This window comes from Ornithorhynchus anatinus, chromosome X5 (genome assembly GCF_004115215.2).
Source record: "Ornithorhynchus anatinus isolate Pmale09 chromosome X5, mOrnAna1.pri.v4, whole genome shotgun sequence".
Lineage (NCBI taxonomy): Eukaryota > Metazoa > Chordata > Mammalia > Monotremata > Ornithorhynchidae > Ornithorhynchus > Ornithorhynchus anatinus.
Genome location: NC_041753.1, coordinates 3884213 through 3906106, shown reverse-complemented (window position 1 = coordinate 3906106; position 21894 = coordinate 3884213). Strand labels below are relative to the sequence as shown.

The 21894-nt window shown below is 49.2% G+C and overlaps 2 protein-coding genes across 3 annotated transcripts; both read left to right on the top strand.

The window, feature by feature from the left end:
* The first annotated feature begins 1804 nt into the window (after window positions 1–1804).
* LOC100090849 (high affinity immunoglobulin gamma Fc receptor IB-like) lies at window positions 1805–10884 on the top strand. Its single transcript, XM_029055501.2, has 5 exons — window positions 1805–2580; window positions 4156–4176; window positions 7779–8039; window positions 9410–9694; window positions 10576–10884. Exons 1-5 carry the CDS (start codon window positions 2550–2552, stop codon window positions 10698–10700), a joined length of 723 nt encoding a protein of 240 aa, XP_028911334.2. The 5' UTR covers window positions 1805–2549; the 3' UTR covers window positions 10701–10884.
* A 4938-nt stretch (window positions 10885–15822) lies between these two features.
* Window positions 15823–21633, top strand: LOC120638152 (low affinity immunoglobulin gamma Fc region receptor III-like). 2 transcript variants are annotated; one of them, XM_039910782.1, is made up of 5 exons: window positions 15823–16058; window positions 17276–17296; window positions 18303–18563; window positions 18795–19079; window positions 20750–21633. In XM_039910782.1, the coding sequence occupies exons 1-5, from the start codon at window positions 16028–16030 to the stop codon at window positions 20869–20871; spliced, it is 720 nt and encodes a 239-aa protein (XP_039766716.1). In that variant the 5' UTR covers window positions 15823–16027; the 3' UTR covers window positions 20872–21633. The 2 variants fall into 2 exon arrangements, with proteins under 2 accessions (XP_039766716.1, XP_039766717.1); XM_039910783.1 differs by lacking the exon at window positions 17276–17296.
* The last annotated feature ends 261 nt before the right edge of the window (window positions 21634–21894 follow it).

The following is a 21894-nucleotide window of genomic DNA, read 5'->3' as shown; positions in this document are numbered from 1 at the left end:
TCAGTGGTTGCCCATCCACCTCCACATCAAACAGAAACTCCTCACCATCTGCTTTCAAGCACTGGATCACCTTGTCCGCTCCCACCTCACCTCACTACTCTCCTAGTACAACCCAGCCTGTGCACTTCACTCCTCTGGTGCTAACCACCTCATTGTACCTCGATCTCATCTATCTTTCTGCCAATCTCTCACCTATGTCCTGCCTTTGGCCTGGAACACCCTCCCTCCTCAAATCTGACAGACAATTATGCTCTCCCCATTCAAAGCCTTATTGAAGGCACATCTCCAATCCAAGCGCTTAGTACAGTGCTCTGCACATAGTAAGCGCTCAATAAATACTATTGAATGAATCTCCTGCGAGAGGCCTTCCCTGACTAGGCCCTCCTTTCCTCTTCTCCAATTCCCTTCTGTGTCACACTGACTCATCCCCCCTCCCTACCCCACAGCACTTATGACCATATATGTCATTAATTTCTAATAATATCTCTCTCCCTGTCTAGATTTTAAGATTAATTTGGGCGGGGAATATGTTTATTGTTCTTTTGTACTCTCCCAAGCACTTAGAACAGTGCTCTACACACAGCGAGCACGCAATAAATACGATTGAATGTATGAATGAATCACTCAATTTGCTTCCAATTGAGGATGCTCAAAACTTTTAAGCCCAGAGATAAGCGAGGTGGGGAAGAGGATGACAGTTTCTGACCTGATCTGTAAATATTTCTGTCTGACACCTCCCGTTAGAGGGTAAGCTCCTTGTAGAAGGGTAATGTGTGTTGTATATCATGTGTACCTACCCTAGAATTTGGTACATTTGCTTAGTAGATACTTCATAAATTTCATGACTACTCCTACCGCAAGCCTGGGGAACTTTCTCAGGTCCTTGGTGAAGTGCATTGTTTCCAATGACTGCTCAGTAAGTATTATCACTACTAATTAAAAAAAATGGTATTATGAACTTACTACACGCCAGGCACTGTGCTGAACGCTGGGCTAGACACAGTCCAACTGAAATGCGGTAGAGATGTTCTTCCCCTTGACGCTGTTTAGTGCCATTGTTCTTGTCTGTCCGTCTCCCCCGATTAGACTGTAAGCCCGTCAAACGGCAGGGACCGTCTCTATCTGTTGCCGACTTGTTCATCCCAAGCGCTTAGTACAGTGCTCTGCACATAGTAAGCGCTCAATAAATACTATTGAATGAATGAATGAATGAATAGAGTTGGTAAACATGATACCCGCCCATGAGAAACTTACAGTCTAGAGCGGGAGACGGACAAATAAACTGAAAAGCAGCATGGCTTAATGGCAAGAGCCCGGACTTGGGAATCAGAAGACGTGGATTCTAATCCTGGCTCCACCCCTTGTCTGTTGCGTGACCTTGGGCAAACCACTTAACTTCTCTGTGCCTTAGTGATCTCATCTGGAAAATGAGGGTTAAGACTGTGAGCCCCACGTGGGACGGCCTGATGACCTCGCATCTACCTCAGCACTTAGAACAGTGCTTGGCATATAGTAAGCGCTTAACAAATAGCGTAATTATTATTATTAATTTTTATTTAAATTAGAAATGGGGAAATGGCAGGGTATAAGGATGTATACGCAAGTGCCGTGGGGCTGAGGATAGGGCGAATGCCGTTGTCAAATGCCGTCGAGTTGTTTCCGACCCGTGGCGGCTCCAGGGACAGATCTTCTCCGCAACACCCCATCTTCATTTTGGTATGTAGTCCATAGAGTTTTCTCAGCAAAAAATACGGAAGTGGTTTACCATTGCCTTCTTCCAAGCAGTAAAAACTTGAGTCTCCGCTGTTGTCTTTGATCAAAATTTTGATCCCTTGATCACCCGCCTTTGACTCTTTCCTATGCCGTTGCTGCCCAACGCAGGTAAATCGACTTTAGCTGATGCTTCGGCTTAGACCATTCCATTCTGGGTAGCTCTGGCGAGAGAGTATCTCTCAGTGCTCTATGCTCTAAGCTTCATCGACGTATGTAAACTTTCCTGTCACAATCAGGAATTGATCCATAGGTGAGAGCACATAGTAAGTGCTTAACAAATACAACAATTACTATTATTATGGATTAACTCAACTGGACACCTTCCACCAAGAGAAGACTTCCACGCCGAGGAAGCGTGAGGATGTAGAGAGTCGCTTTAACTTCGGTTTCCGCAAAGATTTCCTGGCTACGATCTCCCTGGGTCCCTGCGAAGGTTGGTCAGGCTTTACTCCCCCCCGACCCAGCCCCATTTTACAGATGAGAAAACTGAGGTTCAGAACAGTTTCACGACTTGCCCAAGGTCACACAGCAGGGAAGTAGCAGAGCTGGGATTAGAAACCTGGATCTCTCTAATCTTGCCACCAGACCCCGCTGTCCCTTCAGTTTCACTTTTGATTTTCCGGGTTCTGCTCAAGAGTCTATCTTCAAGAAATGGCCAGGGAGCAAGGCTGATTGGGTGAGAGCAATTGGGGGAGTTTCCTTCCTCTTTTCTAATGTTGCCTTAGACATTTCAGGGCATTCCTTGGATTGCTCCTGCCGTCGACCGACTGAGGACCATGTGGCTGTTGGTAGCCCTGGTGGTCCTGGGTGAGTTGGGGGTCGGGGGCGGAGTGTGGGATGGGATGACAACCTTAGTCTCACCTTCCAGCTCATGGTTCTGCCTATGAAGTGTGAGTGAGTGTGTGTGTGTGTTGAGAAGAAGCAGTTGAACTGACTCTAGAACAGGCCACCAGCTCTGAGAGGGCTCCAGATGCAAGAAGTCATTCATTCATTTGTTCAATCATTTATTGAGCGCTTACTGTGTGCAGAGCACTGTACTAAGCACTGTACTAAACGAAGTCCTGTCTCGTGTCCTCTGGACCTTCCCGAGCCGAGAAGGAGCATGGCCTAATAGATGGAAGACAGGCCTGGGAATCAGAAGGATCTGAGATCTCATTCTGTCTCTCCCATTCACCTGTTGTGTGACCTTGGACAGTCACTTTGCTTCTCTGGGCCTCGATTCCCTCAACTATAAAATGGGGATGAAGACCATGAGCCTCACTTGGAACGTAGGCTGTGTCCAAGCTGATTCACTTATATCTATCCCAGTGCTTAGTACAGTACCCGGCACACAGTAAGTGCTTAACAAATAATAATAATGATGGTATTTGTTAAATGCTTACTATGTGCCAAAGATTGTTCTAAATTCTGAATACTAAAAAAAAAAAAAGTGGGGGGAAGGAATGAACCAGGGAAGGAGGGCAGGAGAGGTGGTTTCATTGGCTCTCTGGAGGATTCAGGCAGCAGGTGAACGACAGTGGGTGTGGGCATGGGTGAAGGGGTGGGTGAGAGGGAGTCCAGTATGTGGACTCCTGTTTAATCTATTCTTCATTCCACTGCCCGGATCATCTTCCTAAAGAAACGCTCTGGGCCTGTCACTCCCCTCCTCAAAATCCTCCAGTGGTTGCCTATCAACCTTCGCATGAAACAAAAACTCCTCACTCTTGGCTTCAGAGCTCTCCATCACCTTGCCACCTCCTACCTCACCTCCCTTCTCTCTTTCTATTGCCCACCCTGAACGCTCCGCTCCTCTGCGGCTCACCTCCTCACTGTCCCCTGTTCACGCCTATCCCGCCATCGACCCCTGGCCCACGTCCTCCCGCTGTCCTGGAACGCCCTCCCTTCTCACATCCGCCAAACTAACTCTCTTCCCCTCTTCAAAGCCCTACTGAGAGCTCACCTCCTCCAGGAAGCCTTCCCAGGCTGAGTCCCCCTTTCCCTCTGCTTCCCCCTCCCCCCCACCCTCTGCTCTTCCCCCTTCCCCTCCGCACTGTGCTCATTTGCATATATTATTTATTACCCTATATATTTTGTTAATGAGTTGTATATCCCCTTGATTCTATTTATCTTGATGATGTTTTTGTTTTGTTCTGTTTTGCTCTGCCGTCTCCCCCGTTTAAACTGTGAGCCCGTCATTGGGCAGGGATTGTCTCTATCTGTTGCTGAATTGTACGTTCCAAGTGCTTAGTACAGTGGTCTGCACAGAGTAAGTGCTCAATAAATACTAGTGAATGAATGAATAATCCCTTTGCCCATCCCTCCCTGATCCTGTATTTGCTCAACTTCCCAGTTTCACCTGCTCTGCGTGGTCTGAGCTCATCTCTGCTCTGTGCTCTCTTGCAGCTGCAGGAAATGGCAGAACGGGTAAGTGTTTGTGCCTGCTCTGAATTCTCAGAAATCCGTGGGACGCTTCCCAGAGAGAGACTGATGTTTTCATCCAGAGTCTGTCTCCGTGGCAACTGGAAGCTAGGAGGAAATGGGTGCACTGGCTGCACTCCTGGGTCAATGTTCTCATAGGTCATCCATCACTTCTCCTCCTCTCTAACCTTCTCTCTAGTGATTCAGCGTGGACTACTCACCCATGCATTCATTTGCACCCTCCCTAACCTTTTCTCTAGCGACTCAGGGTGGACTACTCATCTGTGCATTCATCCGCACCTTTCTAGCCCACCTGCCATCCCCCTCCAGTGTCTGTCACTCATGACAAAACAGCTGTCGAGAGGACAGAGGGCTGCAGCCTCCACCATGAATGGTCTGTTTTGGGGCGGGGCTTGGGGGTATTTGTTCAGTGTTTACTTTGTGCCAGGCACTGTTCTAAACACTGGGATAGATATAAGGTGGTCAGTCAGTTGTGTTAGCCGATTGTATTTATTGAGAGCTTACTGTGTGCGGGGCACTGTACTACGCGCTTGGGAGAGTACAGTCTCACAATAGAAGAGATTGCACACAATGAGCTTACAGTCTGGAGGGGGAGATGGACAATATAAATTAAGACAGTACAGATATGTATATAAGTGCTTTGGGGCTGGGAGAGGGGATGAGTAAAGGGAGCAAGTCAAAGTGGCTCAGAAGAGAGTGAGAGAAGAGGAAAGGGGGGCTTAGAGAAGACCTCTTGGAGGAAATGGGCCTTCGATAAGGCTACGGGGGAAGATTCATCAGTTAGATATGAAGAGGCAGGATGTGGGTGAAGTGTTGGTGGCCAGATAGATAATAACGTTGGTATTTGTTAAGCGCTTACTATGTGCAGAGCACTGTTCTAAGCGCTGGAGAATCAGGTTGTCCCACGTAGGGCTCCCAGTCTTAATCCCCCTTTTACAGATGAGGTAACTGAGGCACAGAGAAGTTAAGTGACTTGCCCACAGTCACACAGCTGACAAGTGACCGAGCTGGAATCGAACTCATGACCTCTGACTCCAAAGCCCGTGCTCTTTCCACTGAGCCACGGCCCAGAGAAGTGAAGTGACTCGCCCACGGTCACACAGCCGACAAGTGGCAGAGCCGGGAGTCGAACCCATGACCTCTGACTCCCAAGCCCAGGCTCTTTCCACTGAGCCACGCCGCTTCCCTATAGATGAGATGAAGGTCCGGTGAGAAAGCATTAGAGGGCCAAAGCGCATGGGCTGCTTTGGAGTAGGAGAGCAGCAACCCGTCACCCTCACGTTCACGGCTTTTTGAGTTGGGGTCTCAGTTACCTCATCTGTAAAATGGGGTTTAAGATTAAAAGGATTAAGATTAAGGGGATTAAGAGTGTGATTTATGAATCGATGCCTTGATCATGGCAGGAAAATTTGCGTACGCTGATGAAGCTTAGACTCAAGCTACCCAGAATGGAAAGGTCTAAGCTGAAGCAGCAGATAAATTCGCTTTACCTCTGCTGAGCAGCAGTGGTTTGGGAAAGAGTCAAAGGCGGGTGATCAAGTGATCAACATGTTGATCGGAGACAACGGCGGAGACTCAAGGTTTTACTGCACGGAAGCAGGCAATTCATTCATTCAATTGTATTTATCGAGCACTTACTGTGTGCAGAGCGCTGTGCTAAGCGCTTGGAATGTACAATTTGGCAACACATAGAGACAATCCCTGCCCAACAACGGGCTCACAGTCTAAAAGGGGGAGACAGGCAGCAAAACAAAACAAGTAGGCAATGGTAAACCACATCCGTATCTTTACCAAGAAAGCTCTAGGGACACACAGACCTTATGACAGAAGATGGAATGTTCTGAAGAGGGAGTCAGAGGTCGTGGGTTCTAATTCTGGCTCCTCCACTTGTCATCTGTGTCACTTTGGGCAAGTCACTTAACTTCTCTGTGCCTCAATTACCTCATCTGTAAAATGGAGATTAAGACCGTGAGCCCCATGTGGGACAACCTGATTACCTTGTATCTACCCCAGTGCTTAGAACAGTGCCTGGCATATAGTAAGTGCTTAACAAATACCATAATTATTATGGAGTCGCTATGGGTCAGAATCAGCTTGATTCATTCATTCAGTCGTATTTATTGTGCGCTTACTGTGTGTAGAGCACTGTACTAGGGCTTGATGACATTTTGAAGAAGAGGAGCGAGCACCCATGTGGGCAGGGACCGTGTCCAACCTGACTGACTTGTACGTACCCCAGAGCTTAGGAGAGTACATACTAAGTGCTTAACAAGGATAGTAATTTATGTATTTATGTATGTATGTATGTATGTATTTATTTATTTATTTATTTATTTATGTATTTATGTATTTATGTATTTATTTATTTCCTCCCCATTGTCATCATCACCATCATCATCATCAATGGTATTTATTGAGCTCTCAAAACTTGTCATGGGCAGGGAATGTGTCTGTTTATTGTTGTATTGTAGTTTCCCAAGCACTTAGTACAGTGCTCTGCACACAGTAAGTGCTCAATAAATATGATTAACTGACTGTGTGCAAGAGAACTTTACTAAGCGCTTAGGAGAGTACAATTCAGTAGTGTCAATAGTCACTTTCCCTGCCCACAGGGAGTCCGACCTTGCTTATCCCAGGTCTGAGAGTTTCAAGGCAGGACTGATGGGCCCTAACTGAGCTGAAGGGACCCCAAACTGTGTCTTTTTTATGGTATTTGTTAAGCATTTACTAAATGCCAGGCACTGTACTAGGCGCTGGGGTAGATATAAGCTAATCAGGTTGGACAGATTCCATGTCCCACATAGGGCTCATGATCTTAAACCCCATTTTCCAGATGATGTAGCTGAGGCTCAGAGAAGTGAAGTGATTTGCCCAAGGTCACCCAACAGACAAATGGTGGATTTGGGATTAGAAACCAGGTCCTTCTGACTCACAGGTCCCTGCTCTACCCACTAAGCCATGCTGGGAGTCAGAAGGTCGTGGGTTCTCATCCCGGCTCCATCGCTTGTGGCTGTGTGACCTTGGCAAGTCACTTCTCTCTGCCTCTGTTACCTCATCTGTAAAATGGAGATTGAGAACCGTAATAACAATAATAACGTTGGTATTTGTTAAGCACTTACTAGGTGCAGAGCACCGTTCTAAGTGCTGGGGAAGATACAGGGTCATCAGGTCGTCCCACGTGAGGCTCACAGTTAATCCCCATTTTACAGATGAGGTCACTGAGGCACAGAGAAGTGAAGTGACCTGCCCACAGTCACACAGCTGACAGGTGGCAGAGCCGGGAGTCGAACCCATGACCCCTGACTCCAAAACCCAGGCTCTTTCCACTGAGCCACGCTGCTTCCCAACGAGCCCCACACGGGACAGGGGCTACGTCCAACCCCATTTGCTTGTATCCGCCCCAGCGTTCAGTTCAGTGTCTCGTACAAAGTAAGTGCTTAACAAATATCATCATTATTAATATTAACCAAGGAGGGTGGAGGTCCAGGACCGCCAGCTTATGATTTCACCAAGCATCCTGTTGCCTTGGAGACGGAATCTTGGGAATCCCGCTCTTAAGTGGGTCTCCCCTCTCTCTCCCCCCTAAGCTGGTGCCCAGAAGTCTAGGCTGACCCTGCATCCAAAGTGGGTCAATGTGTTCATTGGGGACAAAGTGACCCTGAAATGCGACGACCCCAATTCACTGGGGAACATCACCACCACCCAGTGGTTCCGTAACGGTACGGCCTTGGAGATCCAGACCCCCAGCTACAGCATCCGGGCCGCCGCCTTCGACGACAGCGGGGAGTACCGGTGCCAGATGGGGGACTCCCACAAGAGCGACGTCATGCGGCTGCATGTGAGCCAAGGTGAGTGCCGAGTTCCCAGGGGCCGAGGTTGGGGGGGTGGGGAGGGAGACGGGGGCTTCCCAGGGGAACGGGAAGGAATAGGAGTTTGGACCTGTGTTCGTGTTCCGGAAGAAAAACCTCACAAGAAACACCTCACAGAACCTCACAACCTCACAACTCAGTGTTGTGTTAGAGCGGGTGTGTCCGAGACACGTTTATTACTAGTAGCGTTTCTTCTAGCCAGAGTAGGGAGTGACGGACGGGATTTCCTCGGCTAGACAAGGCCAGCTCAGCTCTAAGCAATCCAGAGTTTCTTCAGCTACAGCTGGTACAGCATCAAAATTGATCGGAAATTTACAGTGCAGGATAAATACACTAGGAAGGGCAGCAATAAGTCCACAGGGGAATTTTCCCATCCAGCCCCTGCTTTGTTCTCTAGGTTGATTAGATCCCAGGAGCAGGGCCAGATTCCTGATTAGATCAAGGGAGTAACTTCATCTGGTTTTAAGGTTATATGCTGCTTCTTCTGGAAGACCAAAGAATGAAGGAAAGAAGATAATAATCCTTGTGGTATCTGTTAAGCACTTACTATGTGCCAGACACTGAACTAAACGCTGGGGTGGATGCAAGCAAATTGCGTTGGACACAGTCCCTGTCCTAAATGGAGTTCGCAATCCCCTTTTTACAGATAAGGCAACTTTGGCCCAGAGAAGTGAAGTAACTTGCCCAGGGTCACTCAGCACACAAGTAGCAGAGCCTGGATTAGAAGCAGCATGAAGCAGGATGGTGTAGTGGATAGAGCGGGGACCTGGGAGTCAGAAGGTTATGGGTTCTAATCCTATCTCCACCATTTGTCTGCTGTGTGATGTGGGGCAAGTCACTTCACTTTTGTGGGCCTCAGTTACCTCATCTGAAAAATGGGGATTGGGACTGTGAGTCCCATGTGGAACAAGGACTGTGTCCAACCTGAGTTGTTTGGATCCACCCCATTGCTTAGTACAGTGCCAGGCACATAGTAAGTGTCTAACAAATACCACAATAATGATAATAGTAATTATTATTGTTAATAACGCAAGAACTTCTGACTCCCAGGCCTGTGCTCTATTCATAAGGCCATGCTGCTTCTGTGTTGTGAATTGCTTGCCTTGAGTTAATCAAATAACATACCCAGAGGCAATCAAGCAGACCTAGAGCTGAAACGGCTCTGGGAGAGAAGGGGGGGCAGATGCAAGACCTTGACCATTGTGCTTCTACAGTGTCCATTAGGGGATGGGGTCTGCCTGCTTAGGCTGGGGTCTGATACGATCCCCGGACTTGGGAGAGATTGAGAACAAAGGCGCGGTCAATCCGACTGGCCTCCGGCCCCTGTGGCTCTGCCGCGTCTCTTCCAGATTGGCTACTCCTGCAGACTTCCGGCTGGGTGTTCCTAGTGGGCGAACCGGTGGACCTGAGATGCCGCAGCTGGAAGGACCGGCCCTTGACCCGGGTGACCTTCTTCAAAGACCAAGAAATAATGAAGTTTGTCACAAAGAATTCCATCTTCTCCATTCCCCATGTCACTCGCAATGATCGCGGGTCCTACCACTGCACAGGACATCTGGGCAGCCAACTATTCGAGTCATTACCCATCAACATCATCGTCCAGGACGAGGACCGCCCCGCTGAAGGAGGTGGAGGTATGGGATTGGGAGGCTGGCCCGAAGGGCACAGGGACGGGAATTAGGGAGGAAAGTGGATCATCCTAAAAGTCTCTAAAACTCCCTAATGGGGAAAGGCCAGATTGGAGAGAGTGGCAGGTGGCAACTTCCGCTCCCCTCCCCCACACCCTCTGCTCTTTCCCCTTCCCCTCCCCTCAGCACTGTGCTCATTTGTATATATTATTTATTACCCTATTTATTTTGATAATGAAGTGTACATCTCCTTGATTCTATTTATCTTGGTGATGTTTTCCTGTTTATGTTTAGTTCTGTTTTGCTTTGCCGTCTGTCTCCCCCGTTCAGACTGTGAGCCCGTCATTGGGCAGGGATTGTCGCTATCTGTTGCCGAATTGTACAATCCAAGCGCTTAATATGGTGCTCTGCACATAGTAAGTGCTCGATAAATACTACTGAATGAATGAGTGAATGAAACTAGAGAAAAGGCATGACCTAGTGGTTAGAGCATGGCCCACCCCACCCCAATTTTTACTCCTTTCCCCCTCATCCTGCTCCCCTCAGGAGGCTGCCATCTGGAGCCCCCATTTTTAATAATAATAATAATAAATATGGCACTTTAGTGCTTACTATGTGCCAAGCACTGTACTAAGCGCTGTGGTACATCCATGTTAGGTGGACCCAATCCCTGTCCCACCTGGGGCTCACACTCTTAATCCCCATTTTACAGATGAGGGAATTGAGGCCCAGTGAAGTGACTTGCCCAAGATCGCACAGCAGACGTGCGACGGAGCCCGGATTAGAACCTATGACCTTCTGACTCCCAGATCCATACTATGTCTTCGCCCGCCCCATTTCCAAACCCTGATCTTAAAGGCTGGAACTGTTCCCTGTCTCCTCTTCAGGTACAACCCCATCTTCATCCTGGATCCACATCTTTTTCTACTTGGCAGTGGGACTGCTGTTTGCCACTGACACGGAGTCCATATATCAATCCGCGGAAAAGGTTCTGGACACCAGAGACAAATAGGTAAAGTCCAGAAACAAATGAAGAGAGTGGGGGCCATTAAAATGTTCTCCCGAGGGGCCAAGAGCAACATTGACAAGTACTGGTAAGCACTGAGAAGCAGCTTGGCACAGTGGAAAGAGCCCCGGCCTGGGAGTCAGAAGGTCATCCCTGATTCACCATTGCCTGCTGTTTGACCTTGGGCAAGCCACTTCACTTCTCTGTGCCTAATTTCCCTCATCTGTCAAACGACGGTGAGCCCCATGTGGGACAGGGACTGTGTCCAACCCGATTTCCTTGTATCCACCCCAGCGCTTAGTAACCATCCTCCCTCTCTCAGAAGCCCGGAACCTCGGTATTATCCTCGACTCATCCCTCTCACTCGACCCACGCCTTCCGTCTTTCACTGAGTCCTGTCGGTTCTGTCTTTGCATTACCTCTGGGATCTGTCGTTTCCTCGCCCACCGAACTGCCATCACGCGGATCCAAGCACTTAACATATCCCACTGACTGCTGCATCAGCCTCCGCACTGTCCTCCCTACCTCTGGTCTCTCTCCACTCCAGTCCTCTGCTTCCTGGATCATTTTTCTTAAAAAACAGTTCAACCCAGGTCTCCCCACCCCTCAGAAACCTCCAAGCATTGCTCATTCATCTCTGTATCAAACAGAAACTCCCTACCATTGGCTTTAAGACCCTCCATTAGCTCTCTTCCTCCTACCTTACTTCGTTGATTTTCTCTTTCAGCCCAGTCTACGCACTTTGTTCCTTTAACTTTAATCTACTCACTGTATCCCCAACTCACCTGTGTCACCACTGACCCCCTTGCCCACATCCTCCCTCTGACCTGGGACTCTCTCCCCTTTCATATCTGACAGACCATAATGCCGCCCCACTCGAAAACCGTACTAAAATCACATCTCCTCTTAAAGGCTTTCCCTGACTATGCCCTCATTTTCCCTATTCACCTTCCCTTCTATGTGGCCTCTGCCCTAGGATCTGTACCCCTCCAGCAACAGATATTCACCCACTCTCAGCCCCACAGCACTCATACATACGTATCCTAGATTCTGCAGTTTCTCATATCATTTCTACCATTTATTCATTTTAATTTTATTCTAGTCCGTAAGCTCACTGTTGGCAGGGAATGTATCTATCAACTCTGTTATATTGTACTCTCCTAAGTCCTTAGTATAGAGCTCTGCACATAGAAAGTGCTCAATAAATACCACTGATTGATTTATCAGTAGGCCTCCCCCTCAAGACTGTAAACTCCTACCAGGTTTATTGTATTATGTTGTGTTGTACACTCCCAAGCCTTCTATATATAACAGGAGCTCAATAAACACCACTGATTGATTTTCTGACTCCTTCCTCCTTTCTTAACCCTCGTTCCTTGAGGAGCAGGGCAGCCTAATGTATAGAGCACTGGCCTGGGGTCAGAAGGACCTTCATTCATTCATTCAGTCGTACTTATTGAGTGCTTACTGTGTGCAGAGGATTATACTAAGCACTTGGGAAGTACAGTTCAGCAAGAAATAGAAACAATCCCTGCCCACAATAGGCTCATAGTCTAGAAGGGGAGAGGCAAACATCAGAACATCAGTATCAGGCATCAGTAGCATCATTATAAATGAAAAGATTTATAGATATGTAGATATACACACAATAAAAATAAATAGAATTATAGTTATAAATATGTACATATATGCACACAAGTGCTATGGAACGTGGAGGTGGGTAGAGCAAAGGGACCTGCGTACTAGTGCCAGCTCTGGGACTTGCCTGCTGTGTGACCTTGGATAAGTCACTTCCCTTCTCTTTGCTTCAGTTATCTCACCTATAAAATGAAGACAATGAGTGAGCCCGTTATTGGGTAGGGATTGCCTCTATCTGTTGCCGAATTGTGCTTAGTACAGTGCTCTGCACCCGGTGAGCGCTCAATAAATACGAATGAATGAAGGTGGGACATGGATTCCGTCCAACCTGATTACCAGACACCTTCCCCAGCACTTAAAGCAGCCACAACAAAGCGTTGTGGGTGGAGATTGTCACTGTTCATTGTTGTATTGTTCTTTCCCAAGCAGCGTGGCTCAGTGGAAAGAGCGCAGGCTTGGGAGCCAGAGGTCATTCATTCAATAGTATTTATTGAGCGCTTACTATGTGCAGAGCACTGTACTAAGCGCTTGGAATGAACAAGTGGGCAACGGATAGAGACAGTCCCTGCCGTTTGACGGGCTTACAGTCTATGGTTCCGAATCCCGCCTCTGCCACCTATCAGCTGTGTGACTGTGGGCAAGTCACTTTCCTTCTCTGTGCCTCGGTTCCCTCATCTGTAAAATGGGGATGAAGACTGTGAGCCCCTGCCTGGGACAATCTGATTACCTTCTTTCTCCCCCAGCGCTTAGAACAGTGCTCTGCACACAGTAAGCGCTTAACAAATACCAACGTTATTACAGTGCTCAGCAGGCAGGAAGCGCTTAGTAGATACGATTGAATGAATGATTGAATATTGAATGAACGAACGAACGAACAAATGCAATTTAAAAAAAACCCAACCCAACCCTTTCACCAGCCTAACCTTTCTGACCAATGGGAAGCGTAGAACTGCTGGGCGGACCTGATAGGGAACAGATCAGCTCACGTCCGCCTGACCATGCTGGCTCCTGCCGTCTTTACGCGAATCATAAGCTCAGCACTAGCGGTGCTGGGGCGTCGGTGCGTCTATGGCAGCGCTCGCAGGCGGTTCCTCCCCACTCCCCCCATCCGCTTCCAGCTCCTTCGGGTAAGAGAACGGACGAGTGTCCGCAGCCCCGGAGCGGGAGCCCCCCCCCCCGCCCCCCGAAATGAGAAACAGGGCTCTTCATTCATTCATTCATTCATTCATATTTATTGAGCGCTTACTATGTGCAGAGCACTGCACTAAGCGCTTGGGATGAACAAGTCGGCAACAGATAGAGACGGTCCCTGCCGTTTGACGGGCTTACAGTCTAATCGGGGGAGACGGACAGACGAGAACAATGGCAATAAATAGAGTCGAGGGGAAGAACATCTCGTAGAAACAATGGCAACTAAATAGAATCAAGGCGATGTACCCTCACGGCCTACTGGGCCTCCTTGGAGGAGGGCGAAGTGGCCCAGGAAACAGTTCTTCAGCCTGTTCTCGTTCATTCACTCGTATTTATTAAGCACCTACCGTATGCGGAGCATTTTATTAAGCGCTTGGGAAAGTACAACAATAAGGAGTGACAGTCCATGCCCATAATGAGCTCGCAGTCTGGGGGTGGGGGAGACAGACATCAATACAAATAGACATCAGCACAAAGAAATAAAATTACAGATATATACTTAAGTGCTGTGGGGTTGGGAGAGTTTGGCACTGAATTCATTCCTCAGGGTCAACATGGCATTCAAAGATGAAATCAAAGGACTTGTTTATGCAAATGCACTTTCTGTCTGATGTGTGACCTTGGCAAGTGACTTCATTTCTCTGGGACTTAGTTATCCTATTTGTATAATGGAGATTGGCTATGAGCCCAGGTGGGGCATGAGCTGTCGTCCAACCTGTGTAGTTTGTATCCGCCCCAGCCCTTAGTACAGTGCCTTAGCACATAGTAAGTGCTTAACAAATACCAGCATTATTATTATTATTATTATTGTTACTGATTAATTCAACCGGACATCTCCCGTCAGGATAAAGCCACAAGGCTGAGAAAGTGTGAGGACCTACGGAGTCCCTTTAACTTCAGTTTCCGTAGGAATTTCCCGGCAGTGATCTCCCTGGGTCCCCGTGAAGGTTGGTCATGCTTTATTTACCCCCCCAACCCCATTTTACAGATGAGGAAACAGGTCCAGAGAGGTTTCACAACTTACCCAAGGTTACACCGCGCACTAGTAGCGGAACTGGAACCCGAAACCCGCGTCTTTCAACCCTTTCCACCAGACGACGCTGACCCCCAGTTTCTCTTTTCATTCATTCATTCTTTCAAACTTATTTATCGAGTGCTTACTGTGAGCAGAACACTATACTAAACGCTTGGGAGAGTACAATAGAACAATAAACAAACACTTCGCCTGCCCACAATGAGCTTAGATTCTAAGCCTCCTCATTTTAACTCCTCCACCACTGGCATCTTTGGTTTTGGTGAGAAGAGGAAGAGTACAAATTTAGGGGGAAGAGGTGTGTGGGAGAGAAGATAGGTGAGAAGGTTGTGGTCAGAGAGAGGCATTTCAGAGTTGGTGAGGGTAGAGATTGTGCAGTGGCTAGAGATGAGCTAGAGTGGGTGTCCAAGTTGGTGAGTGGGGGAGGTTGGGTGGAGCAGGAGGTCAGTGGGGTTGAGGAGTGATTGAAGAAGGGCGGCGGGAGGGTCGTCGGGAATATCTATGTGGGTCTTGAGGGTCATCGGGAATATCTATGTGGGTCTTGAAGTCCCCAGGGATCAATGTCGGCATGGAGAAAGAGAGAAGGAATGTGAGAAAGGGCTCAAAATGGTTAAAGAAGTTGGCGGCGGGACCTGGGGGAAGATAGATGACCGTTACTAGAATCAAGAGTTGGGGTAGAGGCGGATGATATGGGCTTCAAAGAAAGGGAAAGAATGGGATGCGGAAGATGGAATGGCTCAAAAGCCGAATTGGGACGTGAGAAGGAAACCGACACCTCCTCCTTTCCCTGTGATCCTGGGGGAGTGGGAGAAGATGAAGCCCTCTCTGAAGAGAGCAGCAGGGGAAACCGTGTCATCTGGGGGGAGTCAGGTTTCAGTGATGGTGAGAAGGAGCAGTGGCTGAGTCAGGAAAAGATCAAGGATGAAGGGAAGCTTCCCCACGATGGAGCGGAGGATCCACGGGCCACACTTGTTTGAAGACGTCGGGTGGGGCTGGGGGGTGGCGAAGAACGGGGGAGAGGACGGCACGAGGGTTGCCGTCCCTCGTGAGAGAGGTCGGATGGGAGTGAGTTGACAGGGCCCGGCTCGGGGGTGGGGAACGAGGGGTGGGGCTGTAACAGAATGAGAGCGATGAGGCAGAGAGGAGGAATGGGAATGACACAAGGGGTGGGTAGGGGTTGGGTGGAGGAAGGGAAGGGGGAAGTGTGGAGGAAGGAGAGGACTGGGCTGAGTCAACTGGTGAGGGGGTCGGAATTGAAGGGTCTTGGTGGGGTCAGTGAGGTTTAAGCCTTGCAGCGGCTCCGTCGAAGAGTCTCTATTAAAGAGTCGGCCAGGCAGGGAAGCTGGTTGGGTGAGAGCGGAGCGAAGGCCCAGTGAGGAGTTTCCTTCCTCTTTTCAAATGTTGCCTTAGGCATTTCGACAACCCACTGCTCCATTCCCTGAGCAGCTCCCGCAGGCTTCGTCTGAGGATCATGTGGCTGTTGGTAGCCCTGTCGGTTCTGGGTGAGTCAGGGGTCGGTGGCTGATTGTGAGAGGGGTTGGCGACCTTAGTTTCGCCTTCTAGCTCATGGCTCTGCCTGTAGTATGTTTGTGTGTGTGTGTGTGCGCGCGTGTGTGTTGGGAAGGAACAGTTGAACTGGCTCTTGAAAGAGCGGGCCGCCAGCTCTGAACGGGCTCTGGATGCCGGAAGCCCTGGCTCACGTCCCCTGCAGCTTCTTGAGCCGAGAATCGGCGTGGATAGAGCACGGGTCTGGGAGTCCGAAGGACCTGGGTTCTAAATCAAGCCCACAGTCTTGGCTCCTCTTATGCAAACTTCTCACTGTACCTCGATCTCATCGACCTCGCCTCCGACCTCTCACTCCCATTCTGTGTCTGGCCTGGAGCACCCTCCCTCCTCATATCTGACAGACGATGACTCTCCCCCCTTTTAAAGCCTTATTGAAGGGACGTCTCCTCCAAGAGGCCTTCCTTGACTAAGCCCTCTTTTCCTCTTCTCCAACTCCCTTCTGCTTCACCCTGACTTGCTTCCTTTATTCATCCCTCCTCCCAGCCCCACAGCACTTACGTAAATATCGGTAATTCATTTATTTCTATTAGTGTCTGTCTCCCCTTCTAGACCGTAAGCTCACTGTGGCCAGGGAATGTGTCTGTTTAATTGTTCTACTGTACTCTCCCAAGCGCTTAGTACAGTTGTCTGCCTGCAGTAAGTGCTCCATAAACCTGATTGAATGAATGAAGGGATGTATCCCTCCTCCACCACTCATCTGCTGTGTGACCCTGGGGAAGTCACTTCACTTCTCTGGATCTCAATTACCTCAACTGTAAAATGGAATGAAGAGTGTGAGCCCCATGTGGAACATAGGCTGTGTCTAACCTGATTTGCTCGTATCTATCCCGGTGCTTAGTACAGTGCTTGGCACACAGTAAGCACTTAACAAATACCATTTTAAAAAAGGGAGAGGGTAGGGGATGATCCGGGCAAGGGAGAGAGAGAGAGGTCTTCTCATCGGCCCCCTGGGGCCTCAATGTAACAAGAGGGTACCGGAGGCAGGTGAAGGGCAAAAGGTGTGGATGTGGGCGAAGGTCAGAGGCAGGGGGTGGTCCGAGGACTCCTGTGTAACCACTGTATCCATCCTTCCCCGACCCTGTGATTGTTCAACTTCCCAGTTTCATCTGCTCTGCAGGATCTGAGCTCATCTGTCTTCTGTGCTCTCTTGCAGCTACAGGAAATGGGGGAATTGGTAAGTGTGTGTGCATGCTCTGAATTCTGCATTCTCAGAAATCTCTGGGGCTCTTCCCAGAAGGACATCGGCCCATGCCCTACGCCATCGCTGGTCTGTCCCCATCCGGAGTCTGCCTCCTGGGCAGCACGATGCTTGGAGTAACCGGGTACTGGCTGCCCTTTCAGACCAGTGTTCTCATGGGTCATCCCGGGGAGGAGGAGCGGCGTCATCCAACACCTCTCCTCCTTCCTGACCTTTTCTCTAGTGCTTCAGCATGGACCACTCATCCATGCGTTCATTTGCACCCTCCCTAATCTTTCTTCTAGTGACTCAGAATGGACTACTCATCCGTGTATTTATTTGCCCACCTGTTCTCTCCCCCCTAAGCAGTAAAAGCCCATCAGGGATCCCTGGCTAGATCTCCCCAAGCTCAAGCCACCCTCTCTTTCTGACTGCGGGCAAGGGAGAGGGGAAGAGAGGAGGGAAACAGTCAAGATCTGCACCAAGAGGCTCAGTGAGTGGGCTTCATTTCCACCCAATGCAGATTTCATGTTTATCTGGAGGACAGAGATTTCCATAGTGAGTGGGGTCAGGGAGAAGGAGAAGGGAGGGGCGACTTCCTCCTGGGGATGGCCGGAAGGAGTCAGGAGAGTCTGAAAAATAACTTTCGGATGTGCCAAACCGTGGGGATAGAGGAAGCCAATGCTCTTTCAGGGTCATTTCCATGGCTACTTGGATTGGGCCCTCAGTCTCTTAAAGGGAAATGCGGATGAAGAGTGTGAGCCCCATGTGGGACAAGGACTGTGTCCTACCTGACTGACCTGTATCTACCCCAGGACTTAGAGCAGTGCTTGGCCCATAGTAAGTGCTTAACAAATACCATCACTAGCATTATTATTATTAACCAAGAAGGATGGAGATCCGGGACAACCAGCTCATATTTTCGCCAAGCATCCCTTTGCCATGGAGACTGAATCTTGCATTCCCGTTCTTGAGTGGCTCTCCCCTCTCTATCCCTCCTAAGCTGGTGCCCAGAAGTCTAGGCTGACCCTGCATCCAAAGTGGGTCAATATGTTCACTGGGGACAAAGTGACCCTGAAATGCGACGACCCCAATTCACTGGGGAACATCACCACCACCCATTGGTTCCATAACGGTACGGCCTTGGCGATCCAGGCCCCCAGCTACAGCATCCGGGCCGCCACCTTCGACGACACTGGGGAGTATGAGTGCCAGATGGGGGACTCCCAAAAGAGCGACTCCGTGTGGCTGGACGTGAGCCAAGGTGAGTTCCGAGGTCCAACGGGCCGAAGTCGGGGTGGGGGGAGGGAGAAGGGGGTTCCCCAGGGGAACGGGAAGGACCAAGAGTTTGGAATTCTCTGTCGTCCTCCACTGGAGCCCGGCCTGCTTAGGCTGGGGTCCGATTCAGAGCTCCGGGCCTGGGAGAGTTTGAGAACGAACGTGCGGTCAACCCGATGGGCCTCCAGCCCCTGTGGCTCTGCTGCGACTCTTCCAGATTGGCTACTCCTGCAGACCTCCGGCCGGGTGTTCCTGGAGGGCGAACATGTGCACTTGAGATGCCGCAGCTGGAAGAACCAGAACTTGGTCAAGGTGACCTTCTACAAAGACCAAGGAATAATGAGGTTTTACAGCCACAATTCCAGCATCTTCATCCCCCATGCCACTCACAGTAACAGCGGGTCCTACTTCTGCAGGGGATTCTTGGGCCAGGGAATCTATTCGTCTTTGCCTGTCAAAATCACAGTCCGGGCTGAGGGCCAGCCTGCTTCAGGAGGCGAAGGTAGGGGTTCCGTGAGCTGGTCGGAAGGGCACAGGGGTGGGAACAAGGGCGGCTTAGTGGCAAGAGCGCAGACTTGGGAGTCAGAGGTCATGGGTTCTAATTCTGGCTCCGCCACTAGTTAGCTGTGCGACTTTGGGCAAGTCACTTCACCTCTCTGCGTCTCTCTTACCTTATCTGTAAAATGGGGATGAAGACTGAGCCCCATGTGGGATAACCTGACTACCTTGTATCTCTCCTGGTGCTTAGAACAGTGCTTGGCACATAGTATGCGCTTAGCAAATACTGTCATTATTATTATTATTATCCTCTTAAAAGACTCTAAAACGCCCTAAAGGGGAAAGATCCGATTGGAGGAAGTGACATTCATTCATCATTCATTCAATCGTGTTTACTGAGCACTTACTGTGTGCACAGCACTGTATTAAGCACCTGGGAGAGTACAGTATATTCACTGTTATATTTACGACAACAATAACGTTAAGAATTAATTATTAATATTATTGATTAATAAATAATGAATAGTAATCATAGCATTATATGTATAATATTTATTTTTATAAACAGACACATTCCTTGCCAGGTGACAACTTCTCCTACTACCTAGAGAAGCAGCGAGGCCTAGTGGATAGAGCGTGGGCCAGGGTCCCAGTCCCATCGCTTGTCTGACGGGTGACCTTGGGCAAGTCACTTCACTTCACTGGGCCTCGGTTACTTTGTTTGCAAAATCAATCAGTCGACAGTACTTACTGAGCGTTTGCTATGTGCAGAACAATGTACTAAGCACTCGGGAGAGTATGATATGACAAAATAAGCAGACGTGTTCCAGCCTAGAGGGGATAAATTGGGATAAACCCTGTGACAAGGACTGTGTCACACCTGATTACTTGAATCTCCCCCAGCGTTTAGTACGGTGCCTGGCACATAGCAAGCGACTAACCAATACCTTTAAAAAAAGTGCTTAATAGAGTGTATTGAACTCAATGGCCGCTTACTATATGGTATTTAGTGTCATCATTATTCTAGTGTCATAGTTTTAGGGTATTAAGCATTTACCTCTAGACTGTGAGCTCGTAGTGGGCAGGGAATATGTCTACCTCCACTATAGTACTGTTCTCTCCCAGGACTGTGCTCTGCGCCTAGTAAGTGTGAGAAGCAGCGTGGCCTAGTGGATAGAGCCCAGGCCTGGGAGTCAAGAAGGACCTGGGTTCTAATCTTGCCTCTGCCACTTGTCTGCTGGGTGACCTTGGGCAAAACAGTTAACTTCCCTGAGCCTCAGTTCCCTCATCAGTAGAATGGGGGTTAAGACTGTGAGCTCCATGTGGGACACGGACCGCGTCCATCCTGATTGCTTTGTACCTACCTCAATGCTTAGAGCAGTGCCTGGCATATAGCAAGCGCTTAACGAATACCATAAAAATAAATAAACGTGATTAATTGGTAGATACCACAGCACCGTGTAAAGTACTTGTGTAGAAACGAGATAATCACATCCGACACAGGCTCTGAGCCACATAGGGCTCACATCTAAGAAGTAGAGAGAGAGCAGAGTATTATATCTATTTTATAGAGGAGGAAACTGAGGCACAGAGCGACCATGTTAATCAATAACTTCACCGTCCATTTCACCACCTTGATCCAAAGGCCGAAACTCTTCCCTGTCTCCTCTTCAGGTACAACCCCATCTTCGCTCTGGATCCACATCTTTTTCTACTTGGCAGTGGGAATCCTGTTTGCCATTGACACGGGCCTGTATGTCACTCTGCGGAAAAGGCTTTGCACCAGAGACAAATAGGAAGAGTCCAGAAAGAAATGAAGAGAGTGGGGCCCATTAAGATTTTTCTCCCGGAGGCCAAAAGCAGCACTGACAACAGGGGAAGGGAGCGATCCAGCCCTTCTTTTCCCCTTCCTCCAGTTCAGGCCCCCAGGAGCCCCCAGAGGCTGCGGTCGAAGTCAACTCTTCCTTCCCTTCGATCTTCTCACGGTAGCACTTCCGAATCAAAACTCTTCCTCTTCCTCCCCGAGACTTTCCCATCGCCGGAGACCCCGTCAACCTCCCTCCCTCCCTCCCTCCCAAGCCCGGAACCTCGGTATTATCCTCGACTCATCGTTCAGCCCTCGCCTTCGATCTTTCACCGAGTCCTGTCGGTTCTCCCTTTACAACGTCTCTGTCCCCTCCTCTTCACCTGAACTGTCACCACGTGGATCCAAGCGCTTATATACCACTTGGCTGCATCGGCCTCCTCACTGACCTCCCTACCTCGGGTGTCTCCCTACTCCAGTCCTCTGCTGCCCGGATCATTTTCCTCAAACAACAGTTCGACCCGGGCCTCCCCACCCCTCAAAAACCTCCAAACGCTGCCCATTCATCTCCAGAAAGTCTTTGCCATTCGGATCAGATCTCTCAGATCTCTCCCTCCTACCTTCCTTTCCTGATTTCTTCTTTCAACCCAATCTCCACACTTTGTTCCTCTCCCTTTAACGTGTTCACTATACCTCCATCTCATCTGTCTCACCGCTGACCCCCTTTGCCCACATCCTCCCTCTGGCCTGGGACTCTCCCCCTTCATATCTGACAGACCACAATGCTCCCCTCTCCAAAGCCCTACTAAAATAAATATCCTCCGAGAGGTTTTCCCTAAGTCCTCATTTTCCACATTCACCTTCCCGTCTTTGTGGCCTATGCCCTTGGATCTCTATCCCTTGAACAGTTGATATTCACCCACTCCCAGCCCCACAGCACTCGTATACATATTCTAGACTCTGACATTTCCCCTGTCGATAATTTATTTTAATTTTATTCTAGACTGTAAACTCG

What these genes read in the sequence shown, in the direction of transcription:
- LOC100090849 (XM_029055501.2), top strand. Translation starts at nt 2,550, where the DNA reads ATGTGGCTGTTGGTAGCCCTGGTGGTCCTGG. An exon ending in GGTAGCCCTGGTGGTCCTGG is followed by an intron (nt 2,581 to 4,155) that starts GTGAGTTGGGGG and finishes GCTCTCTTGCAG; the next exon opens with CTGCAGGAAATGGCAGAACG. An exon ending in CCCCGCTGAAGGAGGTGGAG is followed by an intron (nt 9,695 to 10,575) that starts GTATGGGATTGG and finishes TCTCCTCTTCAG; the next exon opens with GTACAACCCCATCTTCATCC.
- LOC120638152 (XM_039910782.1), top strand. Translation starts at nt 16,028, where the DNA reads ATGTGGCTGTTGGTAGCCCTGTCGGTTCTGG. An exon ending in GGTAGCCCTGTCGGTTCTGG is followed by an intron (nt 16,059 to 17,275) that starts GTGAGTCAGGGG and finishes GCTCTCTTGCAG; the next exon opens with CTACAGGAAATGGGGGAATT. An exon ending in TACAGGAAATGGGGGAATTG is followed by an intron (nt 17,297 to 18,302) that starts GTAAGTGTGTGT and finishes ATCCCTCCTAAG; the next exon opens with CTGGTGCCCAGAAGTCTAGG.